This window comes from Astatotilapia calliptera, chromosome 6 (assembly GCF_964374335.1).
Source record: "Astatotilapia calliptera chromosome 6, fAstCal68.1, whole genome shotgun sequence".
Lineage (NCBI taxonomy): Eukaryota > Metazoa > Chordata > Actinopteri > Cichliformes > Cichlidae > Astatotilapia > Astatotilapia calliptera.
The window spans coordinates 11,856,496-11,879,071 of NC_137427.1; the positions used below are offsets into that span (position 1 = coordinate 11,856,496).

General features: G+C 39.9%; 3 protein-coding genes across 3 annotated transcripts; 1 reads left to right on the forward strand and 2 right to left on the reverse strand.

Moving 5' to 3' along the window:
* Positions 1 to 155: 155 nt before the first annotated feature.
* Positions 156 to 7,547, reverse strand: gde1 (glycerophosphodiester phosphodiesterase 1). The gene is made up of 7 exons (XM_026170311.2): positions 7,413 to 7,547; positions 6,976 to 7,295; positions 6,061 to 6,236; positions 4,316 to 4,421; positions 3,459 to 3,551; positions 2,090 to 2,301; positions 156 to 1,768 (listed from the first exon to the last, which is right to left on the reverse strand). The coding sequence occupies exons 2-7, from the start codon at positions 7,243 to 7,245 to the stop codon at positions 1,621 to 1,623; spliced, it is 1,005 nt and encodes a 334-aa protein (XP_026026096.2). The 5' UTR covers positions 7,246 to 7,295; positions 7,413 to 7,547; the 3' UTR covers positions 156 to 1,620.
* Positions 7,548 to 7,648: 101 nt separating this feature from the next.
* On the forward strand, positions 7,649 to 9,736 carry tmem186 (transmembrane protein 186). Its single transcript, XM_026170312.2, has 2 exons — positions 7,649 to 7,773; positions 8,522 to 9,736. The coding sequence occupies exons 1-2, from the start codon at positions 7,771 to 7,773 to the stop codon at positions 9,185 to 9,187; spliced, it is 669 nt and encodes a 222-aa protein (XP_026026097.2). The 5' UTR covers positions 7,649 to 7,770; the 3' UTR covers positions 9,188 to 9,736.
* Positions 9,737 to 11,421: 1,685 nt separating this feature from the next.
* hmox2a (heme oxygenase 2a) lies at positions 11,422 to 14,568 on the reverse strand. The gene is made up of 7 exons (XM_026169272.2): positions 14,439 to 14,568; positions 13,776 to 13,887; positions 13,541 to 13,658; positions 12,983 to 13,150; positions 12,513 to 12,836; positions 12,267 to 12,399; positions 11,422 to 11,968 (listed from the first exon to the last, which is right to left on the reverse strand). The coding sequence occupies exons 2-7, from the start codon at positions 13,865 to 13,867 to the stop codon at positions 11,841 to 11,843; spliced, it is 963 nt and encodes a 320-aa protein (XP_026025057.1). The 5' UTR covers positions 13,868 to 13,887; positions 14,439 to 14,568; the 3' UTR covers positions 11,422 to 11,840.
* Positions 14,569 to 22,576: the final 8,008 nt, after the last annotated feature.

Consider the following 22,576-nt stretch of genomic DNA (forward strand, 5'->3'; position numbering starts at 1 on the left):
CTAATAATCAACAGTCCCCACTACACAAGCTTAGCATTAACAGCAGGGCCAAACAGTGAATGCATGAGCTTTTACACTACACCTGAACAGTTTTATGTTCTCCTGAGACAGTATGTCCAGGTTTTTGTGTTTACTGAATGATGCGATGCAAGATATCAGCTCAAACCGTTCACCTTTATTGATCCATTTTAGTGTCCAGAGCCGTCACATAACGACACAGAACATGACAGACCAACATTTTCAGTCTGCCAAGCAGCTCTACATTCCCACAACTATTACAAAGAAATAAAAATAAAAAATCAAGTAGTTATTCACAAGAGAGTCCGTGTCACCTTACTTTAAACTGTTGATGCATTTTCCTGTTATTTGGAGCAATTTGATTAGTAAAAATAGATTTTATGGTTGAGTAAAAATTTTATATCTATTTTACCTCCAAAACCGTTCCAGTTTCTAATATGTCCACCTAGGAAAATTAATTGTCCACCTCTGTTGTACAGTAATATCTACAGTGTATAGATATAATGATATCATCAGATACTAGAATGTGGTGACCACCAAAATCTGGCAGTCATTAGCCCCAAAAATCTAGAATCAGTCAGGCTTATTAAAGTCATTTAAAGCCTTACGGCAACACCAAATTGTGTAATTTACATTTTGAAATTCTACACTCAAGTTTAGGGATGAAAAAAAGTAAAGCCAGCTTACTTTACATTCAGCATATATGAAATGCAAAAGCACGAGGTTGATTTTCCAGACAAACAGCAACATCAAGCAACGTCTAACTTTAGTTTTTACCCATTCAAGTAAAGCAGTTACAAAACTGTCATACTGCTAAAAAATGGTTTACTCTTTAAAAACAGGCACTGTGTTATTGGTAACACTCGAGCCTTACACAAAGCCATGCATTAACTCCATTCGTGTATTTGTGCCACAATTGATCCCTCATAAATGTCCTTGTGGTTTCATATACAGTACAGTACAAAAGTTTGTTTTCTCCATACATTAACAACATAAGTAATCACCAAGCCTACTTATTATTAGTTTGTCTATGCTGCTCTATAAAGCATTTATGTATGTTTCTTTAATAAGTAGTATTCACATGTCATAAATGACAAAAAAAAAAAAAAAAAAAAATCATCTCAAGGTAGATTTCTTCAGATTTTAGTGAGTAAAAAGTGCACACAGTGCTCTGCATTATCTGAAAGACTGTATAAACACAACTAACATGACAAACATACAAAAAACAAACAAACAAACAAACAAACAAACAAACCCCCCCCCCAAAACCCCCAATGTAGTCCTGAGTGGATGAATACATCATGTTGCTGCAGGTCTATTATAGACACATATTACCAGCACCTTGCATTAACAAGTCTGTAAATATAACAGGCGAGTTCATCATTATTCATTATTAAAGTGATTTAGTCGTAATAAAATCTGTTACTTTGTATTTTGTTATGGCGCCCAGTTAAAATTCTTCAGGAAACATACACCCATAGAAAAACAGTCTTCTTGGAAATAAAAGGAGTATATGATCTCTTGCTTGAGCTTACATATGGGTGACAGTTTCTTTTATCTTTAATAAATGCCAACATTTTGTGGAGTGGATTTATGTGTACGTCAGTAATGAGGGTCACAGTCTTCCACCATGCTGTCTGTGATGTAGTTGACTTTTAGCACCTCCTGGTAATACTCCTTCTCTACTTGTGTGTTGACGGTCCAGGCTACAACCTCGACACCCCTCTGGGCCCAGTACTGCACATAGTCCCTGCAGACAGGACACACAATCGGTGAGTGATGTTCATCTGGTCTGAATGACCCAAAAAGAACTTTTTAAGGATGAGTACAAAGCAACGATAACTTTTTTGGTATAACTTAAAAAAAATAAATGTAAAAGTGAGATACTTAATATATACAAATATATGTAATGTTTAGATTTCCTCCTATTGATGATCCACAACAATAAACCCGAGCATGGAATAAGACAGTTAGCAGTGCCATTGAAATGTACCTCTAACACATCTGTATTCTAATGAAATCTAACGCATATATAGAATATATCACTGTATGTTCCAGCTACAAAACTCACTGTGAGACAAAGTTCTTCTGTATCAGGAACGCCGAAACGCCACAGAGCTTCCACAAAACATTATGGTGTGCCCAGTCCAACAAGATGTCCATGACAGTCATCCAGTGATGTTTCCACAGCGATGAAAAACGTGGGGCACCGTCCCCGAACCGGCTCAGGCTCCAAGGCCGGTGGGTCAGTGCCGTGACCACATCTGGGTCACTCTGTCTCATCTAGACACAAAGTGTTGGTGAACATTAGCATGCTGTTTTGTTAGAAAGCAATTTGTGTATTTGTTTCCCCACTCTTTCTGAGTCAACACTATTTATTACAATACGTTTTTAACTTAACTCTTAGACTGTGCAAAAATAACTACAATTAAAACTGTAAACTACTTTGAGCCACATGTCAGCTGATGTCAGGTCATCTTAGCGTTCACTTTAATTGGTAACAAATGAATGAAAATAGGAACCAAGAGCTAAGGCACTAAGAGCTGTGTGCTCATACTGTTTAATTAGTCTTGCAATCCATCACCTAAATGTGTCTCGGAGGTGCAAAGTGTAACACACAGATATCCGCTTATCCTACTCAGGGTTGCGGAGCGGCTGGAGCCTGTAACGGCTGCCACCCTGCACACCCTGGACAGGTCTCCAGCCTGTCGCACTGTTAACACAGAGGCATACTTACATCCACACCTACGGCCAATTTAGAATCAGCAATTAACCTACCCCAAAAACTATGGTAGGAAGCCAGAGTACTCAGAGAGAACCCACAGAGACATGGGAAGAAAATGCCAACTCCACACAGAAAGGCCCGGGCCAAATGCTTGATTTGGACCCAGGACCTTCATACTATGAGGCAACAGCGTTAACCACGTTGCCAATGTGCTGCAAGTTTAAAAAAAATAAAATAAAATAAAAGTTCTGAAAGTGGTCAGGGTTCATAATCATGCATAGAGAACTTTGAACTTCTAGTTTATAGCAGAAGTTAATTAATGTAGGATAAATAAGATAAGCTGACCCACACAAACTTGTTTCTACATTTCTTCTTGTGTTTTTTTTGTTTCACTGTGTGCAGCCAAACTGTCTGAACTTTGTGCATCTTTATCTTTTGTACTTTTTAAGGGTGTGTAATTGCAGCGTTGAAATTACCCCTTTGGGAACAAACGGTGCTACGTGACCTGACAGTCACCAGAAACTCTTCATGTCTGGAATTTGATTCTTTATACTACATATTAGTTTACCTCGGTGTATTTTCTTCTAAATTGTAATTTTCCTCTAGTTGGACTAGATCGTATGAAGAAAACCACAGAGAAAAATCCCCCCTGAAAAAATAGTGTGTTTACTGACATGAACTAAGCTTTAAACTCTTCAGATATGAGCCGTCTTACCCTGTAGATGACTTTGGGCTCGAAGGAGCAGACAATGCTGCTGTTGTAGAGGACCGGATATTTCTTATACAATTCCTTTAGAGCTGCGGCTGCCTGAGTAGGAAGAAGAAACAAATGGTTATCGTAGGTCATTCAGCTGTTTGCAGATTTAATGTTTTTGCTTGTGGGTGTTCCTCTCCGACCACTAGGTGGTAACTAGCAGCTGTGTATGCACAGGCATACGGGCCCGCAAATCATAAATGTCAGTACGTGAGCCTCCAACCACAACTGCAGCTTTCCCTTCCTTAAAAACGTGCAAATGCTGCACTTAAGGAGTTGAGTGAATACCCTAACTTTAAGCTAAGAGACTACTGCCCCTGGCTCAGTTTTTATGTTGCCAACACAAACAAAGTTACATTTGGTTGTTAAAGAGCAAACAAACAAGGAACGTCTAACAGCATGCACAATGTTACCACACAAACAAAACATTGCTTATCAGTGGTGCTGTCCTCAATCTGTGAGAAGCTGTGTGTGTGTCCGTGTGCGTTTTAGGGGTTTGTTATTTGTTTGAGTACAGACAAACCTGGAACATGTGTTCTGGACGTCTTAAAGTGCATCAGCGTTAGTAGTGTTTCTCTTCTCTGGATATTCCCCGGTATGACTCTGGCTTGCCACAACTAATTTTAATGATTAGTTTTGTGTAACTAATAGAGTGGTGACATGTATTATAGTGCCATTCTATTGGTAATGAATAAAAAAGTAGAAATGGCGGACTTGTGATCAGTTTGTATCAAGCCATCACTAAAATCAACACGGGCAAACTGTGACGATGATGATGTGCAATCTCTCAGTTATGCAGGCAGTTTTGTTGGCGTTACCTCATCTGGATGACCTTTGACATCAAAGTAGATGGTTAGCTGCAGTTTGATGCATTCCTCCACTGCCTCCTCCAGGGTGGGGATCTTCTCTCCTGCAAACTTGTCCCTGGTGGAAATAAAACAAGTAAGGCTCGTTTTAACTGGATTTCTTTTTATATTGTGCCAGTGATCTTTCATACGTCTCACTACACAGTTTGCCAAAGTCACTTATATACTCGTTCACTCTTATCTAGCATAAGTTTCCGGTTCTCCGCCGTTTACCTGCTCCGATATTTCCCTGGGCTATATCTTTCAGTTAGATATTTGATCCTTGGCACATCCAATCTACATGCCGTCCTCGGGCAAAATAGTGTTTATCTAACACAGCACAATCAAACTGTCGTAGAGAAAGTATTATTTGAACATGTGTGTAAATGGGTTAATTTGGGGTTTGTGTAAGCAAAAACCTATGAACTTCTTGTTAAGAGTCTGAAATTATTCGTTTAAAACGCTTATACATAAGCATGAATTATTCAGATGTGTAACCACTTTGCCAAGGTCTGGACAAAGACACACACAGTCCATCTTAGATGAGAGGAAATAACCCAGGAACCACTGAGGCTCAAACCTGTCATGAACTGGAAACTGCTGGAATACCAGTGTCACAGTGAAGCATAGACTGAGAGGGAGCTGACTAAGAAAGAAGACACTGCTCCAAAATTGACACCTTCAAGCTCAACTGCAATTTGCAGCTGTCCACATGGATAAACCAAAAGCCTTCAAAACAAAAGTTTTATGGTCTGATTAGACAAAGATTGAGCTCTTTGGTTACAATGCCAAGAGATGTGTTTGTAGGAGTGACGGAGAAGCTTTCAAACCTAAGAACACTGTACTATCTGTCAAGCATGGTGGTAGGTAGCATCATGCTCCGGGGGTGTTTTGCTGCCAGTGGTACAGTGCACAAATTGGTTGGAATAGTGAGCATTGTTAATATGGTAGTATATAATTTTTATATTTCTGTGTTATTGTAAAGTCATTTAAGTTAAAGTTTAAAAAATGCATACGCCCCCCAGTGACTAATATATTACTTTAAACGTTGGATATGATCCAGTAGAAACTGAAATATTTTCTTATTTGTGTGACCCTGACTTTTGACCTTGAAACATTACACACTAGAATCTGTGTATTTTGTTATCTTTACCCATATGATTGGAGCAGAACTGGCTGAAAGCTTTGGCATTGATAAGCTGTAACAACTTTAAGATAAGATATAATCATCCAGTGTGTGATTTTGCAAAACTTTATGCCGTCATTGTGACATCATATGGCGTCACATTGAAAAAAAAAAAACTGTGTTGTACAGCTCTCTCCATGCGCAGTGAAGGCCAAGGTGAAATGCTCGACCACCTAGGTACTCATTTCTAACAATGCCTTGTATATTGCTTTAAAGTTTAAAGACAGATTATAAATTGTGGATAACAAAGTTTTTACTGAATTTCACATTTGGTGTAACCTTGTAACCTCAAATTGATCAAAATAAAATTAAAAATTAAATCTTGTGTTGTGGCTTCTGTGTACGCTAGACCGCTAACAAACAGACAAACTGAGCGGATTACATACGTCCTCCCTTCGAGGGGAAAATTACCTTATTTCAGTGGATGTTTAAACCTGCTAGTATATTAGTGTGGAAGAACCTGTATCACATTAAAGCACCTCACTACCGTGTGCTTTGTTTGCGCCTTCCTGACTATAAGCTTCTTTCTTACCTGAGTCGATGTTTAGCAGCTGCATCCAGTTTAGCCAGCTCTGACATTTTCATCTTGCTGAGGAATCCTGACCCACTGGTGGTTCGGTCCACAGTCTCATCATGCATCAGTATTGGGACGCCATCTGCTGAGAACTCCAGGTCCAATTCCACACCAGTCGCCCCATTCTTACTGGCCTACAACAGAACAGACAATTTTTCAGCACTTGATGTTTTTTCAGATGGAGTTGGTGATCACAAATCTGCCCTAAAACCCAAAAGTCATTCCTACCTTCCTTATGAACTTTGCAGCTTAATTTGCAACTACTATACAACAAAATTAGCCATAAAGCCATGATCCATCTGAAGAAAATTTTACTTGACTAGCAAACTGAGTATATCTGTTCTCTATGTGTTGACCTATAAATGGGGGTATATCACAGTTAAGAAATACTCTTCGAAAGTGTACACCATTGCAACAAAGTCTGTACACTAAAAAGCACTAGCAGGTGTATTTTTGACTTGCAAATTTCTGGCTCAGAACACTCGCACCTCATATACACCTGATATAAGCATGTGGTCTGTATTCGGTATCTTTATTTGTATAAATTAAAACCAATACATGGGACTACTCATATCCAGATGCTATTAGATTAATTATTACTCACACATCTTTACTTTATCTCAACATGCAGATTAGTTAAACGAGGCTGGCTAGTTGGGAACTGGCTGATAACATTGTGATACAAGGTGCTGCTGGAAGAGTGGTGGCCTTAAAATGCATGTTCTCTGTGCTGGTAAGTTGTCCAGATACAAACTGGGCGTGAATACCAGAAGTTAAAGACGTCGCAGTAGTTCCCCTTGCAACCACGGCCATAACAAAAAAGGGCAAATGAAGGATAATCGCTCCAAAACCCTCCCCACCTCATTCTCTCACCTCTAAGATAGATGCTATCGTGTTCTCCGGTGCATCGTGCCCGCCGCCCCGGTGAGCGATCACCGACACCTTGCCCGTGCCCGCCGTGCCCTTGACTGGGTGGAGTACCTTCTGGGTTCGGCTGGACGGTACCTGTGGGAAGCGGAACATTGCTAGAAAGAGATAGAGGGAGGCGGTGATGATCACTGTCCACACCGGGCTTCGGGTCCCCAGCAGGATCCCCACGAAGATAAGGGAGTACAGCGTGGCTTCATCTCCTAGCTGGAGCATCGTTGTCCTCTTTTTGTCTTCTCCACCTGTCCCACAGCAGAAGATAGCACCTGGCAGGAAATGTTCCGCATTTAATGTTTTGGACGTTTACTGTCCTAATTTTAGTTTCTTTAAACGACCTAAATGAGATAAGAACATGTTTTGCCCGGCGATAAAACACTCATTACCGAGAGACAGTCCCCGTGACTCGAAGAGAACTGCTGATTTACGCTTCCCGGTGGATGCTTCCGCATTTAAGCTAACATCCTCAAAATGAATTTGATGTATTCAAAATTATAATAAAATTGTAATTATTATTCTTACTGAGCTGTCACAGAGCGATGATTGACAGCTTTCTCACAGGATGTCTCGGAACAACATAAAAAAAAAAGTTAAATAAACATTAACAAAAAAAACCCGAGACGTTAAAGGTGAGCACATCCGGGTTGCACCGCATAACTGCTTCCTGTTAGCTCCCATTCATATCATTTGGTGATCCATCTTTCTTGTTTTTGCATTTTTCTTTCATTTAGCCGGTCTCTGATCATGGTAAGCCTCGTTTTATATCCAAACTCTTATCCAGCATTGACTTTTATTATCAGTAAGATTAATTTTTAGCCACAGAAGGTCATTAGTGCTGTGCCAGGGCTGTGTGTTTTCTACAGTCATTGGTGACAGCTCAGTCAAGACATGTGCACCTTCAGGTTGTTTTATTCCACACAGCGGCTACACAACAGCTGCTGTACATATACTGCAAGTGTTCGTCTGGGTATACCACTTGTATTTTTTTAAGCAACTGCACAATATTATATTTTGTATATTACTGCAATAACAACGTACAGTGCACAAAATAAGTGAAGTAGAGAGTACAGACAGGGTGGAGTGGGTGGAGATGAAGGCCAGAGGTGATATATGACGGGAGGATAGCAGCAAGAGTGACGGGGAAGGTTTGCAAGATCAAAGCCAGCTTTATTGTTAAAGACCATATGTACAGTATTGATGAACTATGTTAGGAAATACTGACAGAGAATTTGCAGTTTTTTTTAAAGTTATTTTGTTAACGGGGATCTAGTCTAAGGTGTTTGTGTACGTTTTGTCTTGGTTTGTGTTAAAGTTAATTTTTGATGCATCAGTTGGCTGATCCAGGAGTTATTTTATTAAGTGGTGTAGTCAGTTTGTTCTCATAGATGTTAGCTAATCAAATATTCTATATTCTATATCATCAACATAATAACAGTTTTGTCTCCAAACATGTCATGTTGAATTTATCTGTTTGATGTCATTTATCTTTCTACAGATCAGGTCACTTCTCCGGTGCAGATTAACTCCCCACGTCCTGTCCTTCACCAGAGGATCAAGTCTGCCCGCAGCTCGAACACCTTCCAGTTTGCAGCCTTGTTCACCAAGTCTCAGGCCAATTCAGCAACACCTACATGGACCTGTTATCCCCAAAATCACAGCCTTTGTTAAATACTCGGATGTGTCCACAGAGAAGTACACTATGATTTACACCCTGCCATACATTAAGCTCCTTAGAGCTGTGTCCAGGCTCAAACTCCTCCAAACTGCAATAACTGTGGTCATCTTGCCCCCGGTGTACGTCCTCTACTTTCAGGGAGCTGCCTCCACCTTTCTTGTCAGCTACACGACAGGGATAGCTCTGTTTGCTGGTGCTATGCTGTATACTGCCAGTTACTTCTTCAGAAGGGTGGTGGGAATGATGTATCTGGATCCGTCTCAGACCACCCTCAAAGTGTCCCACCTCACTTTCTGGGGAAAGCGCCACGATATGTACCTGCCGGTGTCAGATGTCATGACCATTGGAGACACAGGGGACTCCGTAAATGAGACCATACTGAAATTTAAGAGATACAGCAGTCAGGAGACTCTGTATTTCTCTACTCATTTTGGACGTGTGGTGGATGAACAGGCTTTTAAAAAGGTGTTTGGAAGTTTAAAATGATTATTTGTTTAGAAAAAAAAAAGTGAAGTATTCTGAATAGTATTATGAAAACATAACATATTAAGAGATGCATCTATTGTCCATGAACAATATTCTAAATGAAAACACATTATACAGTGGAGGACGCTTGCTGTTATATTTTATATCTAAGATATTTTAGCTGACATAGATCTGAATCATCCACAGTTGATAAATTACTGGTTTATTATTATTATTATTTTTTTAATCTTAATTAAGGTTGAGAACTAAGATTGCATTAAAAAAAAAATCTGGACTGTGGTAGGTTAACAGTTGTTTACTAAATGGTGACTATGTATGCAGCTGAAATAAAAGATCAGGTGAGATTGGCCTAACATTGTCCGAATAGTCATGTTGCATCATCAGACCATGATAGGATAGCTCCACAGGTCAGACACCACATGTCCTTTTTGCTGCAAGCTCCAAAGAATTTGTCCCCTCCTGATGTTGATTTTTTTTGTGTGTTAGGTTAAAGTGTAAACCTAAAAACTCTGTTATTGTGTAAAATGCATTAAAGAATGTATTCTTCAACATTGTTTTTGACTGGGCTAGGGTTGGGGCATCCTGGCTGTAGAAACAGGGAATTATTCACACATTTTGCCTCAGGTTTGGTTCAAAGAAATGTCACTTTGGGACCAGTTTCTCTTGCTGAGTTTTTAAGAACCTGTGAGTTTTCAGTTCTATCTTGGTTAAGATGTTTTCTGACATCCAGAAATAGAAGTAGAGCGGGTTAACTACCAGCTGGTGATTTGATCCAGGTTTCTTGGCTCATGTCAAAGTGATTTGCAAATATGAAGGCGTGTGTATCATAGATAAAGAGCTTTTATAAATGTTTTCCGAGTTCTCAGAAACAGTAGAAAAGCACTGCACAAACATGTATCATGGACATATTGCCACATATGGCCACAGCTTCACAAAGCTTTTTATTTCCTCTTTGAAAAAGACAAAACAAAAAACATGTGACTCTACGTGTCTCATGAAAGAACAGCTTTCACGCTGTTATTATGGACCTGGACCGATTTTAGTTTGTCTAGAAGTTCAAAATTGCAGCGTTAGCAGAGCTAGCCACATGTGGAGGTCTGTGAATGTAACGTTGGTTAACCACTTCGGTCCAGACTGACATATCTTGACAGTTCCAGATTGATTGGATTATTTTTTGTACTGTGACAAAAATTAAACAATCATGAAATTTGCAAATCATTTGGATAACGATTGTATTCATAATATTAGAACAGAGCAGAAGAGAGGCACGGTTTGTCTGGTGAATGTGATGGTGGATGAAAAACACGACATGTTTTGTGTTTCAGAAGGACTAAATGTAGACAAAGTAAATGGATATTGGTGAAAAGCAGACCAATCTGCTTCAGTCTCAGGGTGAAATGAAATGACAAAAATGCAATCCTTTAAAATCGCTGACTTCAGAAAAGTTTGGAGAAGTGTGTCTCGTGCTTGCAAGAACTCAAGATCTTTAATGAAAACTGAAATAATGCATATGCTGAATTCATTTCTCATTGTGTAAGGGGGAAACAAATTTCCAAAAACGGTTTAAAAATTCATGGTGTGTGCAAAATGAATTGTTTGAACTTTAGGGATCTTTTTGCATCAAAAACCTTCAAAACTCCAAAAACATTCCCGTCAGTTTGACCATGACGATTGAGCTCAAAGCTTAGTTACATCCTGCTTAATGAAGGCTTCTTGTGCACCTGATACACAGTTAGTGAACGCTCCACAAAAGCTGTTAAGTGTGTGGAGATCGTTTTGACAACAGGTGTTTCAGGTAAAAAAAACATGAACATTAAAATTTGTGTCCACTTCAAATCCAAATGTCTTCAGTTACACTCATTTGTAAGAACTTTCTCAGCCTAAAACTCTGCAGAGATGTTTCCAGTGAATTCTACACATCAGCAGCAATCCTATCAACTCAATAGAAACACTCGCAATACGTGATTTATAAGCACTCACTCAGTTTAATCTGACTCATCAGTATGTGCCTTTGGGGTGGATTGTTGGCTTTCTCTTGCTTTTATACATTTGTTTGTTTGTTTGTTTCTCTTCCTTCATGTTTTTCATGTCACAGAACATGATTTGAAATTGATCCATACAAAGTATTGGTGAATTTTAACATAGCAGATGCAAATGTTGAAGAAACGATTTATATTAGAAAGTAAAAAATCTTTAAACATTTCAATTGACCAATAAAAAGTCAAAGAACAGAATTAGTTCACAAAATATTTTAATGTTGAGTTGCTTCAGAAGGAATTCAAACAGATTTTTCTTCCTTTGTCTTTGCACACCTTACTGTATTTATCTTTAAATGTATACAATAAAAACTCCACCATAACAAAGTGGAAACATGTTTTTAGAATCTATTGCATATTTACAGTCCTCCCTGACCAAGGTCCTCTCTTGGTTGGTTACTTTGCCTCAAGTGTTCAACTCTCATAAGAGTCCTTAACACTAAAACTGTTCAAAAACATTTTAATAACATAACAGAAGAGTATGCATTTAATATTTCTACATCCATAAAGTGTCGCTTAACTCAAAGTGCATGCATCATAAAATAGCTTTTCAAACAACTGCATCACTGCAAAAGCTCTTTCACCGACATAAGCTGTTTCTGAAGTAGAAAGCTGTGTCACATAAAGTACCAGGCAGTAAACCCAGCCAGGGCGGCCATCCAGGCAGCCAGAACCACCTGGCAGGGCGGATGTCTGAGAAGTGTCATGGCTAACTGGCATGCATGCGTAGGATTTCCACTAACAGCTGTTCAGAGGAGACATGAAGATGAGAACACAGAAAAAAGGAGGGAAAAAAACAGGATAATTGAATTAGGTACTTCATGTAACTTTGTAGCTATGAATGGTCTGACACTTTGCACTCAGACATCCCACAGTTAAAAGGATCCCTTTTAACTGAAGTCCATGATGACACTGTCCAATCTTTTAAAGGCAAGTCTATAAACTATTATCAAACTGAGCACCAAATTTTTAACTTTCTATCTGCAGAATGAAATGCAAGAAACAAAATTTCATAAATACAGTAAAGGGGATGCATTTCTTACCCATTTTAGCTGCATAATATGGACACTTGTTGATATCTCCACCCTCCATCATCTCTGCATGACTGTGTCCAAACCCTGCATCTTGGACCTCCTCTTTGATAGTCTTTCCAAGCTCTTCAAGTTCTGTGAATACCTTTTTGTAAATAATAAAATTAAATATTTATTAACTTTAAATTTATCTTTCAAACAATGCACCTTTTTGCAAATTGCTGTACATTGTATAATTCCTATAAGCAGTTTCCTCACCATCATGTTGAAGCCAAAAGCCTGATTAGATTCTTCCACAATCCTGTCTTTGGTCTCAGCGTCCAGTTCCAGCTCATTCATCCTGCTTCGGTAAAGCTGCTTGAAGCCTTTGTGACTGTGGATTCCCTCAAACTGGTAGAAATTGAGACCTTCTCCTGTTGAGGGGAGCTTTAAAGCCCTCTGTGCCACTTTCTTAAGGATCTGTCCACCTGAGAGATCACCCATGTAGCGGGTGTAGGAGTGGGCCACTAACAACACTGGGTCCTTCTCCCCCACCTCATGGATGCGGTCCACATAAGGCTTGGTGCCTGCAGAGAGGCTAATCTGAAGAGAGAGAACAACTGTGAAAGTCCAGTTGATTAAATACAGCTTTTGGGATGATGATACCTGTATAATCATAACTTAAGTGCCAGAAAAGACCAGCATTCTCTGGGACTGACATATTTATCCTCCATATGCTTCCTACTGACCTGGTTTTCCCAGTCTTCTCCATAGAAATACTCAAGGTCCTGGGCCAGGGCCTCACGCCGGTGCAGCTCTACGGGGAAATAGATTGGAGCGATATGATGATGGTCTTTGTTCTTCTCAATCTCCTCCTCCATAGCCGAGTAGACAAAATATAGAGCTGCTGTGCCTCTCTGACAGCAGAGGGAGGAAAGAGGGGAGAATAAGTGGGTCAGAGTCAGACATAAAGTGTTTCATCTAGCAGAAACTGTTAGACATAATATACAGTTAAATGGTGAAATATGATTTTATTTGATAAACTGATGTTCCAGACAGCTCACATTTTGCCAGTTTCTTTGGCAGCATTTTTCTGATCATGCCTTAGAACCAAGGCAAAGCATAGATCGAGACTTTATCACACTGACAACACCAAATGTAGGCCTATGTCTCTAAGCACTTTCAATATACAGGGTCAAACTGAAGACCTTTGTGTGACGCTCTCCTGTGTACAGTAGTTCATTACTTTCACTGGTTCACAACTTTAGCTGCCTTAATTCTTGCCTTTATATAGTGAAAAATCAAACCTTAAACAGCTCTCTTTTAATGCGTCCCCTGAGGAAATCTTTTACAAACTGGCAGTTCTCTGCTCTGTCGTGGGCCTCCTTGGTCCCCTCGGCCAACAGCTCAGACAGGTCTGTTGGACTTGGTGAAGCAGAAACGGACAGGAAGGGCAACACAAAAGAACACTTAGCCGTTTATCTGAATGACAAAATAGCAGCAAAGATAAATTGCTGCTTATTTACTTTGTTTTCTTCATACCTGAGAACTTCATCATCATTGTCATCGTCCAAAGCAATCATTGCCCTTCCTTTTTTGGCACTGTTGGGCTCTGGTGGGAATTCGTTTTCCATTATACTGGTTATATTTTGCCCTTAATAAGAAAAGGCAGATATTTAAAGAAAAATGTACAGGAAAAACAAATACGAGCAGGAAATAAAAGAAAAGATTTAAATCATCAAAATAAACAACTTGTCACCAGTTAAAATTATTTATTTAAAGTAAAAAATATATATGCTTGTGTAGCCTAATACGGTTACGGTTAAACAGCCTGTTTACAAGGTTACAATATCACTTTCTAACGTGACAGCAAAAGCAGTTTGTGTCCTTTAATGCACCACATTTCCCTGTTAGCTGATCAAGCGCCAGGTGAAGGAATTACTGTGTTATCCCTTTAACGCATCTTCTTAAAAACCTTAGTTTTGGGAGAAATATTTCACAGACAGAGGCCGATAGCCACAGCTGACATCTGAAGGGAACAGTTACAAAACTGACGCTGCACGTACGTGTGTTTCGTAAGTAGCTACCGTTATAGTTACACTGTGCTGCTCACACGTTAAAGACCCGCTCTGTGTGTGTGAACACAAACACAAACAGCGTGTTATTACAATGTTTTAGGGATACGACAATGAAAAGCTAACTCACCTTGTCACAACACCGCCTGCACTGCTCGTCCCCAAACAGCAGGATTCAACGTTCACGGGGCACGCGTGACAACAAACCAATCGGTGGGTTCCCTTTAGTTGAGGTGCATTCTGATTGGTTAAGTCCTCAGCTTATACACCAATCAAAGGTTCGTTTGTTGTTTTGATACTCTTGATTGGTATTTATCCTTATTGATGTACAACGGCTTAAATTTAGTCACGTATTAGTCACGTATTTCGGTTATTTGTTTGTTTAGCTCCTGTGGGTTGTGGTTTAATTGAAGATAGGTGTATATGATGGCACTTACACTCTAGCCTACTTATACACTGTTCAAAAATGCATACAGTCAATTAAACCTCTGTGATACTCATCTGGTCAGCTAAATAGCAGACTAGCAGTTTCAGCTGCTTTGGTGTTAATGAAATTCAAAGCAGATGCATTAGAGCAGCAACAAACAGACAATGCCCAAAACAGGAATGGTTTGACAAGTGGAGGTCACTGACATTTTTTTTCTTTACCGTCTTCATCTGTAACTACTGGTAGCATAAGGCGATACTTGGAATTGCAAAGGTTGCACAGGTAGTCCAACTCCTCCAGGATGACACATTAATATGACACGTTCCAGAAGGTTCGCTGTGTCTTCCAGTGCAGTCTCAAGAGCCTGAGCCTGATTGGAATTTGCCATAGAATAGTGGGATTGTTAGATCCACCACTGGCACCACTGTGCTTTTCACAGATGACAGCAGGTACACCCTGAGCACCTGTGAAAGATGTGAAAGCATCTGGACAAGCTGTGGAGAACGTCATCTGCCTCGAGGCAGATGATCCATCGTCTTGTAAATCTTCCTTGTCACATATCAGCCCTGACATTTATTTCCACCCAAACCACCGTGGTTGCACTCTCCTCCTTACTTGTGGACAAGTAATCCCACTCCCACCTTGAACCCATTTCTCAGTCCTACCACACACCTCATTAGTGTCTTGTTGTTCTCTTACATGGCCTGCACCACCCTCAAATATGTCTCTGCCACTCCTGACTTCGTCATACAGTACCACAATCCCTCCTTTGTCACAATATCTTTGATATCTAGATTTGTAGTGAAACTCCTGACTTGGAGCAAACTCCTGTACTTCCCCATCAACACTCTTAAACAAACATCACATCTGTTGTGTTCTTTGCAAGCCTCTGTTATCAGCAAAGTCCTTAACAACTTTATCCCTTTGTAATTCCTACAGCACATCACCCTTGTTCTTGAAAATCAGCACCACACTTCACTCCATTATAAAGCCAGCTGCCCTCTCTCCTAGACATCTCCCATACCTCTATAGTTCTGTCATCTGTACCAACAAGTTTTCCTCTCTTCATCCTCATAGCTCTTCTTAGCTGCCCTCATTTCCTCCGTGGTAATTCTCTGTACTTCCAGATTCCAGACTCCAGCTGTCCTCCATCCATCCTCCTCTCTTTCTTTTTCTTTGTTAATACAGAACACACAAAGAACACCTGTTCAATCAGTAAAATCAATTTCATCTTCATATGGCGACAAATTGAAGCAGTTTCCACATCTCCTTTATTAAACTATATTAACAGCGATGTTTGAATGTATAAATTTGAAGTTTCAGAGCTGCAATGTGCAGCAATCTCCTTAAAATAAACAACAGCATTGAGAATAACATAATTTGAATTAAACTGTTTATTTTACCCCTCGGTAAATCCAAAGATTAAGTATTTTAGGCAGCATTAATCTTTTTCTGCCCCAATGAAAAAAAAAAATGCAACAGAAAGTCTTTCTTAACAGAGAAAGTTCATAACGGTGATACCGTATCTCCAACTGGACTTCGAAGTTTTGTCGAGCCAGTTTAGGCAAAGAAAACCTGGCTGTGCAAAGGTTCCTTCATAGCATAACCCCTCTGCTAAGAGCACATGTAACTCCACTTACCACTAGCCTTTTGTGTAGTGTAGTGTATTGTCTACACCGCCAGGTGTCACTAGACTCCATGTGACGCCTCTCTGGTGTTCCCGGAAATGAATTAAGCAGCTCTGTACTGATAGAACAGCTCGGTGTGATCTTTTAATCAAGTTGTGTTCTTTTGAAATAAATCAATTAAGATTAAGATTCACTTTAGAAGAACATGATTTAAAATAAATGTCCTATTGTCTCTGGGCGGCTAATCAAGAAAAAACTAGAGAATGCCAAAAGACGCTCCTAAAACAGCACAATATGTCGAAATCCATCAGTGAAAAACTATGAATGTAAACACTATAATTCAATTTAGTATATCTAACCCCAGTGTTAGTTTTATGCTTTATACTATTTAATATTCTATTTACTTATTTTATTGCTTCTTCAGGATTTGAGAGATGCAAAGTCATAAACACATCTCTTGCATCACCCGACATTCCATGGGAAATGTATTGTTAACATGCTTTTGTCATATTCCTCTTCTGGCTGGGTTAATTTGCTGTTTTGATAATCTATACATGTGTCTAAGATGGGAACTACCTTTTGTGGTTGCAGTCACACCCTGGATAAAGAACACCCTCAGTTCACCTATGGGCTCCCAGAAGAACACTTGAGAACATGAACAAAGGAACAAAGGTATACTCGATTGGAATTTTTTCCTTTGCAAAAACCTCAGGGTATTGAAAAGGATTCTGGCAGCTCGAAGCGCTTGTTTCATGTTTTGAAGCAGGCCCCGGAGCTCCACTCGATTGTAGGAAAGCCCCACTTGTACTTGTTGCTGTCCTGATCCGAAGCGTCCAACTGCAGACCCACCTCTGTTTGTTTGGTCATTGTTAACACTCTGAGACGAGCTTCCTATGATCAACAATATTACACTGACCTCGACTCCATTGCCTCCCAAGTGATTTTGTTGTTAGATTGAATACAATTTCCTGTGTTTATGAATATTTTGGCTGCTTTTCTCTGATTCGTTAGTCATTAACAATATATAGGAAGGCATGCACAGCTTTTTTGAACTGATGTGTAATACGCCTGAGTATGCCAAATGGGGCTTGTGTTGTGCCAGGCAGGCATTTACCACAGTGCAACCTGGATACTATCGTGTTTGTACAACTCCCTGTAGGTGCTAAACTAAGCCCATCGCTCCCTGGGGTTTGCATGACTCTACTATGATGAACTTCCAGCCACGCCAAGACCCCGTAGTCACACGTGTGTCATGCGGGTAGTGCGTGCCCCTATATTGTTTACCACATTCCAGATTGTTTTTGGCATAACATTTTGGATCTTTATTACACAAAAGGGAAACCTTCCTGTCTCTGAAGGATTTCCTCTTATTTTGAATAATGAAAAGACTCAAGCTAAAATAATCCAGAGCTGGATTCATTTTGGCTTGAATCACATTTTAGATGTTGTTTATTTCAAATACTGTTTGGGGATAACAACAACAACAGTCCCTTGACATTTTCTGACTAACACAAACTGGCATTCCTTCCTGCTGTTGTGACATTCCTCTAAATACAATTCTGTGCAAATGTCTTGAGTAACCCCTCAACCTTTATATCTCGCTAGGAAAACTGGAAATAGGTGCAATGCTTTATTGGATTATATATTCAACCATGCATGGAAACACAGTATATAAGGCAAAACCAGAAAGTCAGTATTTGGTTAGACCAACTATTCTTCACTAAAGTCTTAACTCTATCAGGTAGCTTTCTTGTGATTTCTTGAAGTAGTCTTCAGAAATAGTTCTCCAAGTTTCTTGAAGGACATTTTAGCTCTTCTTTGAATATTTCTATTGCACCCTTCTACGTCAATACGATTCATGACTGGCCAATCCATGACTGATGGTGTTTCATTGTCTGTTTTTCTATCCAGGTATGTTTTTACTGGCAGTGTGTTTGGGGTTATTGTCAGGCTGAAAAATGAAGCTTTTGCCAGCCTCACTTTTTCCAAACCGTAACATATGGTGGATCAAAATCTGACGGTCCTTTTCTGTGTTCATAGTTCCATCAACTCTAACAAGATCCTGAAAGCCACTGGCTGAAATTCAGCCCCAAACCATGACAGAGGGAATCAAGTCTTTTGCACAGTACTGTACTTTTTAAATTTTGCACAACATTCATGTTGAAAAGCACTGCACTGATATTTTTGCCAGATGCTTTTAAGTATGTAGTTCCTCATTTTGGGAAATACACATATTTGCTTTCTGACCAACAGTCGGATAAAGTCTCAGGTCTGTTTATTATGGAGAGCTCAAAGTGATTAGCTCAGAAAAACATGGTATGGTTTGTCTGTTTAGTCCTTTTTTAACAAATACTTTCTTGGGTTTCTTCATTAGTGTGAGTTGACCAGTCAAAACATATTTGCTGAAATATTTTTTCATGAATGTACCATCCTTGGCCAGAAAACTAGTTAGTAAAATAATTAAATTTAATTTACAAGTAATGAAACATTTGCATGGCCTTAACCAAATACCTTAATCTTACCATTAGAAAGGAAATAAAACCACTCCACCTTGTTTTTAGCACATTTCCAACTAGCAAACAGTAACTGCCATTCAAAGTGCATTCCTGGCCTCCCTGCAATGGCCTATTAAGAAACATTTTGCGCTCACACTTAGACAGGTTAAGTTTATATTTGAGAAGCCAACACAAATACGAAAGTGACGCACACGTCTAACTAGATTTGTAGCCTTAGATTTATTTTCTCCCCGTGTGAACGACACAGCAACAGATCAGCTTCACTGCTTGGTTTCTGGGGTGAGAGCCCAAACGTTGGCACCATAAATCCTGGTTACTGTGGTGGCCAGCAGAGAGTGTGTTTAACCTGAGATCAAGTTTATAATTAGAAACATACATCCCTCTGTTTGGCTGCAGGAAACAGCCCAGGCCTCCATATGTGCGTGAGGCTGTGGGCTAACAAAGAGAGGAAAGTGTACACATGGGGCAAGCATGCAATGTGATCACAGTCTGGTATTTAAGTGCTGTGATCACCTCATTAGAATGTGCAGGTGGATGAGAGGGCAGGATGGAGAAAGCCTATGAGACAAGGGAAGCAAACAGTCATTCTTCTACTGTATGTTTCAAATAGTCATCAATGAACTGTGAGGTTATGCTACAGACAAAGCTCTGCAGCTTGACTCACATAATAGTAGTAGTCATAAAACAAAGGCTGCACTGTTGCACATCTGTGAGTTTAGTGCAGGAGAAGAACAGATGATACCCCACCCCCCCAAGAAAAAAGAAAAGAACTGAATGAGAGTTTAGATGTGCCTCTATAATCACAACAGAAGCATTTTTTTAATAACCCACAAAGAATCTTGCTCTGCAAATCTGGGATATTTGCCTTTTTTTAGCCTCCTAGATTTACTGATCCTGTGTACATCCTAGTCCACCATGTCGCCAAGGAAATCTAAAGCATATGGTGATGACCTTAAGTCTGATTAGAAACATTATATATTAGTGATGGAAATCCCATTTTGTAATTGAAAACAGTTACATTTGGTTGAAAGCCACAAAAAACAGGAGATCCAACTGATCCCTGCTAACAAGAGGTACATCCAGGGCTTTCTGATATCATATCATATCAGCCCTGTGCAAACTGAATCTACTGCTTGTATTCAGTTTGCAAACATTTGTCTATGTTATTAGGAAATCAAAAGTAAACGCAGATATATTAGGATTCAGTATATATTATTTAACATTAACATTTTCTAAACATGACATTATATAAATATATATTCAACCAGTGGCAAATAAAAGAATCAACAGGAAAGAAAGGGAAAAAAGGCAAAGTAAGAGGAGACATTCTCTGCACAGCCTCTGTTGTACTGGCAAGCTAACTGACAGGCTTTGTGCCATCTTCTCTTTTATCAGTTCTTTTTACGAAGCCTTGAGTGTCACCACCCTGCCAATGCAGACCAAAGCCAGACAAAGGACTTGCTGGAGGGATGTGTATGAAAACAAAAAAGTTACAGATTCTCTGGTTCACTCCATGTTTTTTCCAGTAATAGTCAAATGGATGTGTTGTTGGGTAACACAGGGTGAAGCTGGGGGAATATGACAATAGACAATGGGTAATACGCATCACAACACCTATTGTGTACTCGGGTAAAATGTCTCCTAGTTTAATTCGTGGAGTCCAAATATTTCCCACTTTGAGCTGGACCCAAAATTGTTTTTCTTTCTTTTCTGATAACATGGCAGCATTCTTTCACCAGGGAATTCACAACAAAAATGTTCTATTTCTGTGTGTGAATCTTCAGACAGTACCAGAGGTAAAAATGAATTTCTTTTAAGGATAAATTGAAAATGTGCAGAGATGGAGACTCTTTATTCTGCATGTAGTATTCCCAAATGGCATTGGATTGGCTATATGCTCCAGCTGTCCTTATAAGGTTAATTAGGTACTCACAATGCATATGGTACAAGACCTGCACGAAACACTGCACCACCCTGCAGGAAGCCCAGCAGAGTTCGTGGGTTAAATGTACATCATTAACTGTTAACAGCCATTAGGCGCTTGGGTCGGCGGTTCCCTTCTTTGGGCTGAATCTTTTCTATACACTTTCCCTCCCTCAAAAAACACATTGAAGCCAACTTGCAGGCCCCGTTCTCACACCCGACCTACAGAGAAAAGAATTGTGGGTCACGCTGTACATTTGAATTCTTTGAAAGCAATGCCTCACCCAGTGGGGGGTTCCTGCTGAAAAGAGGAGAGCGACTCAAGCTCGGCCTCAGAGACTAATACAGGATGGAGGGAGGAAGACTACTCTGCTCCCAACATTACGTCCCCAGTGTTCCCAGTGCCAGTTCCAGTCTTAGTTTTGCATTCCTGAATTCTGATGGGGACTAAGAGCCTAAATCCACATTAGGAAGGTGTCACACGGGCATAAAGATGACCGATTTGGTTGATTAACTCTGTTTACCTTGGCAGCACATGTCAGACTGACAGTCTCCACTTCAGAGCTAAGCGGGATTTCCTCAAGGTCAATCTCATCAATAATGAACAATGCCACATTACTGGATGAGGAAAGGAGGTAGCAGGAGGGTGTGAGGGTGGGGTGAGGTGGGGTGTCGAGTGCCCTTTGGGTGCTGAGTGATGTAATCTGGTCACTTATTGTAGCGTTGCCACTCGTGGCTTCAATTACTTACATTGAATACAGCACAATGTGCAAGAGAGGAAGTCCGGGTTTTGGTGTATATCAATGGTTGGCAGGTTTATAGCTTAAGTACTGTTATCAGCAGCTCCATTGTGTAGACTGTAGTTTATGAGATGAAGCATAGAGTATTGATATATATACACAGAAAGAATAGAATGGGAATTATTATAGATGTAGATATAGGCAATAAAGAACTTAGCATGCAAATGATGCAAAAAAAACATGTATCATGCATTTTAAGCAGAAGGCTGCTGTAAGTAACCCCAAAAATGTCCACGCTGCATAAAGGGTGGCTGTCCCTTTTCATAAGTTTGAAGAACTTTTAGTGGCATTAGTAATTTGTTTGAATGAATTCAAACATAATGCATATAGAGAATAAAAAATGTATTAAATCTCAGTGTCATTGACCTTTTTATTGGGTTCTGGCAAGAGTCCTGGATCCTTGGTTTACATGCGTGTGCATAAGAGTAAACAGTCAGATGAGGTTGTTGTACAGTTGCATTGCTCATTTTAGTTCTGTTGAGTGCACTGCACTTGCGTGGCATGCAAAAAAATGAGAGTCCTCAGAAAAGTAAACAGATGGCAAACAGCATTAACTTTATCTCCAAAAGTTGATTCTGTTCATCCGGACGCAGCATTTTCAGTGGGAGAAATGTTTCGTCACTCATCAAAGTGACTTCTTCAGTCTCAGCTGACTGCAGGTTTCCCCAATCTTATAAACAGTACATTTGTATAATGACTGAAGCTAGTCCACTGAAGGAACAATGGGCTGGGAGGTCAGTTCCTTGATCATTAATACACAAATTCTCATGATCATTGATCAAAGCCCACTGATCAAAGGCCATGAGTACCATTCACAGCGAGTTGGGGAATGCCTGCAATCACAACATTGTATGGTGGTGAAAGATGCACCCTTGGTCCCCTCCTCGATTCAGGGATGGTCTTTCCCTTTTCACGTAAATGGCCTCCTTGACTCCGCGCTCAAACCAGCGTTCCTCCCTGTCCAGGATGTTACA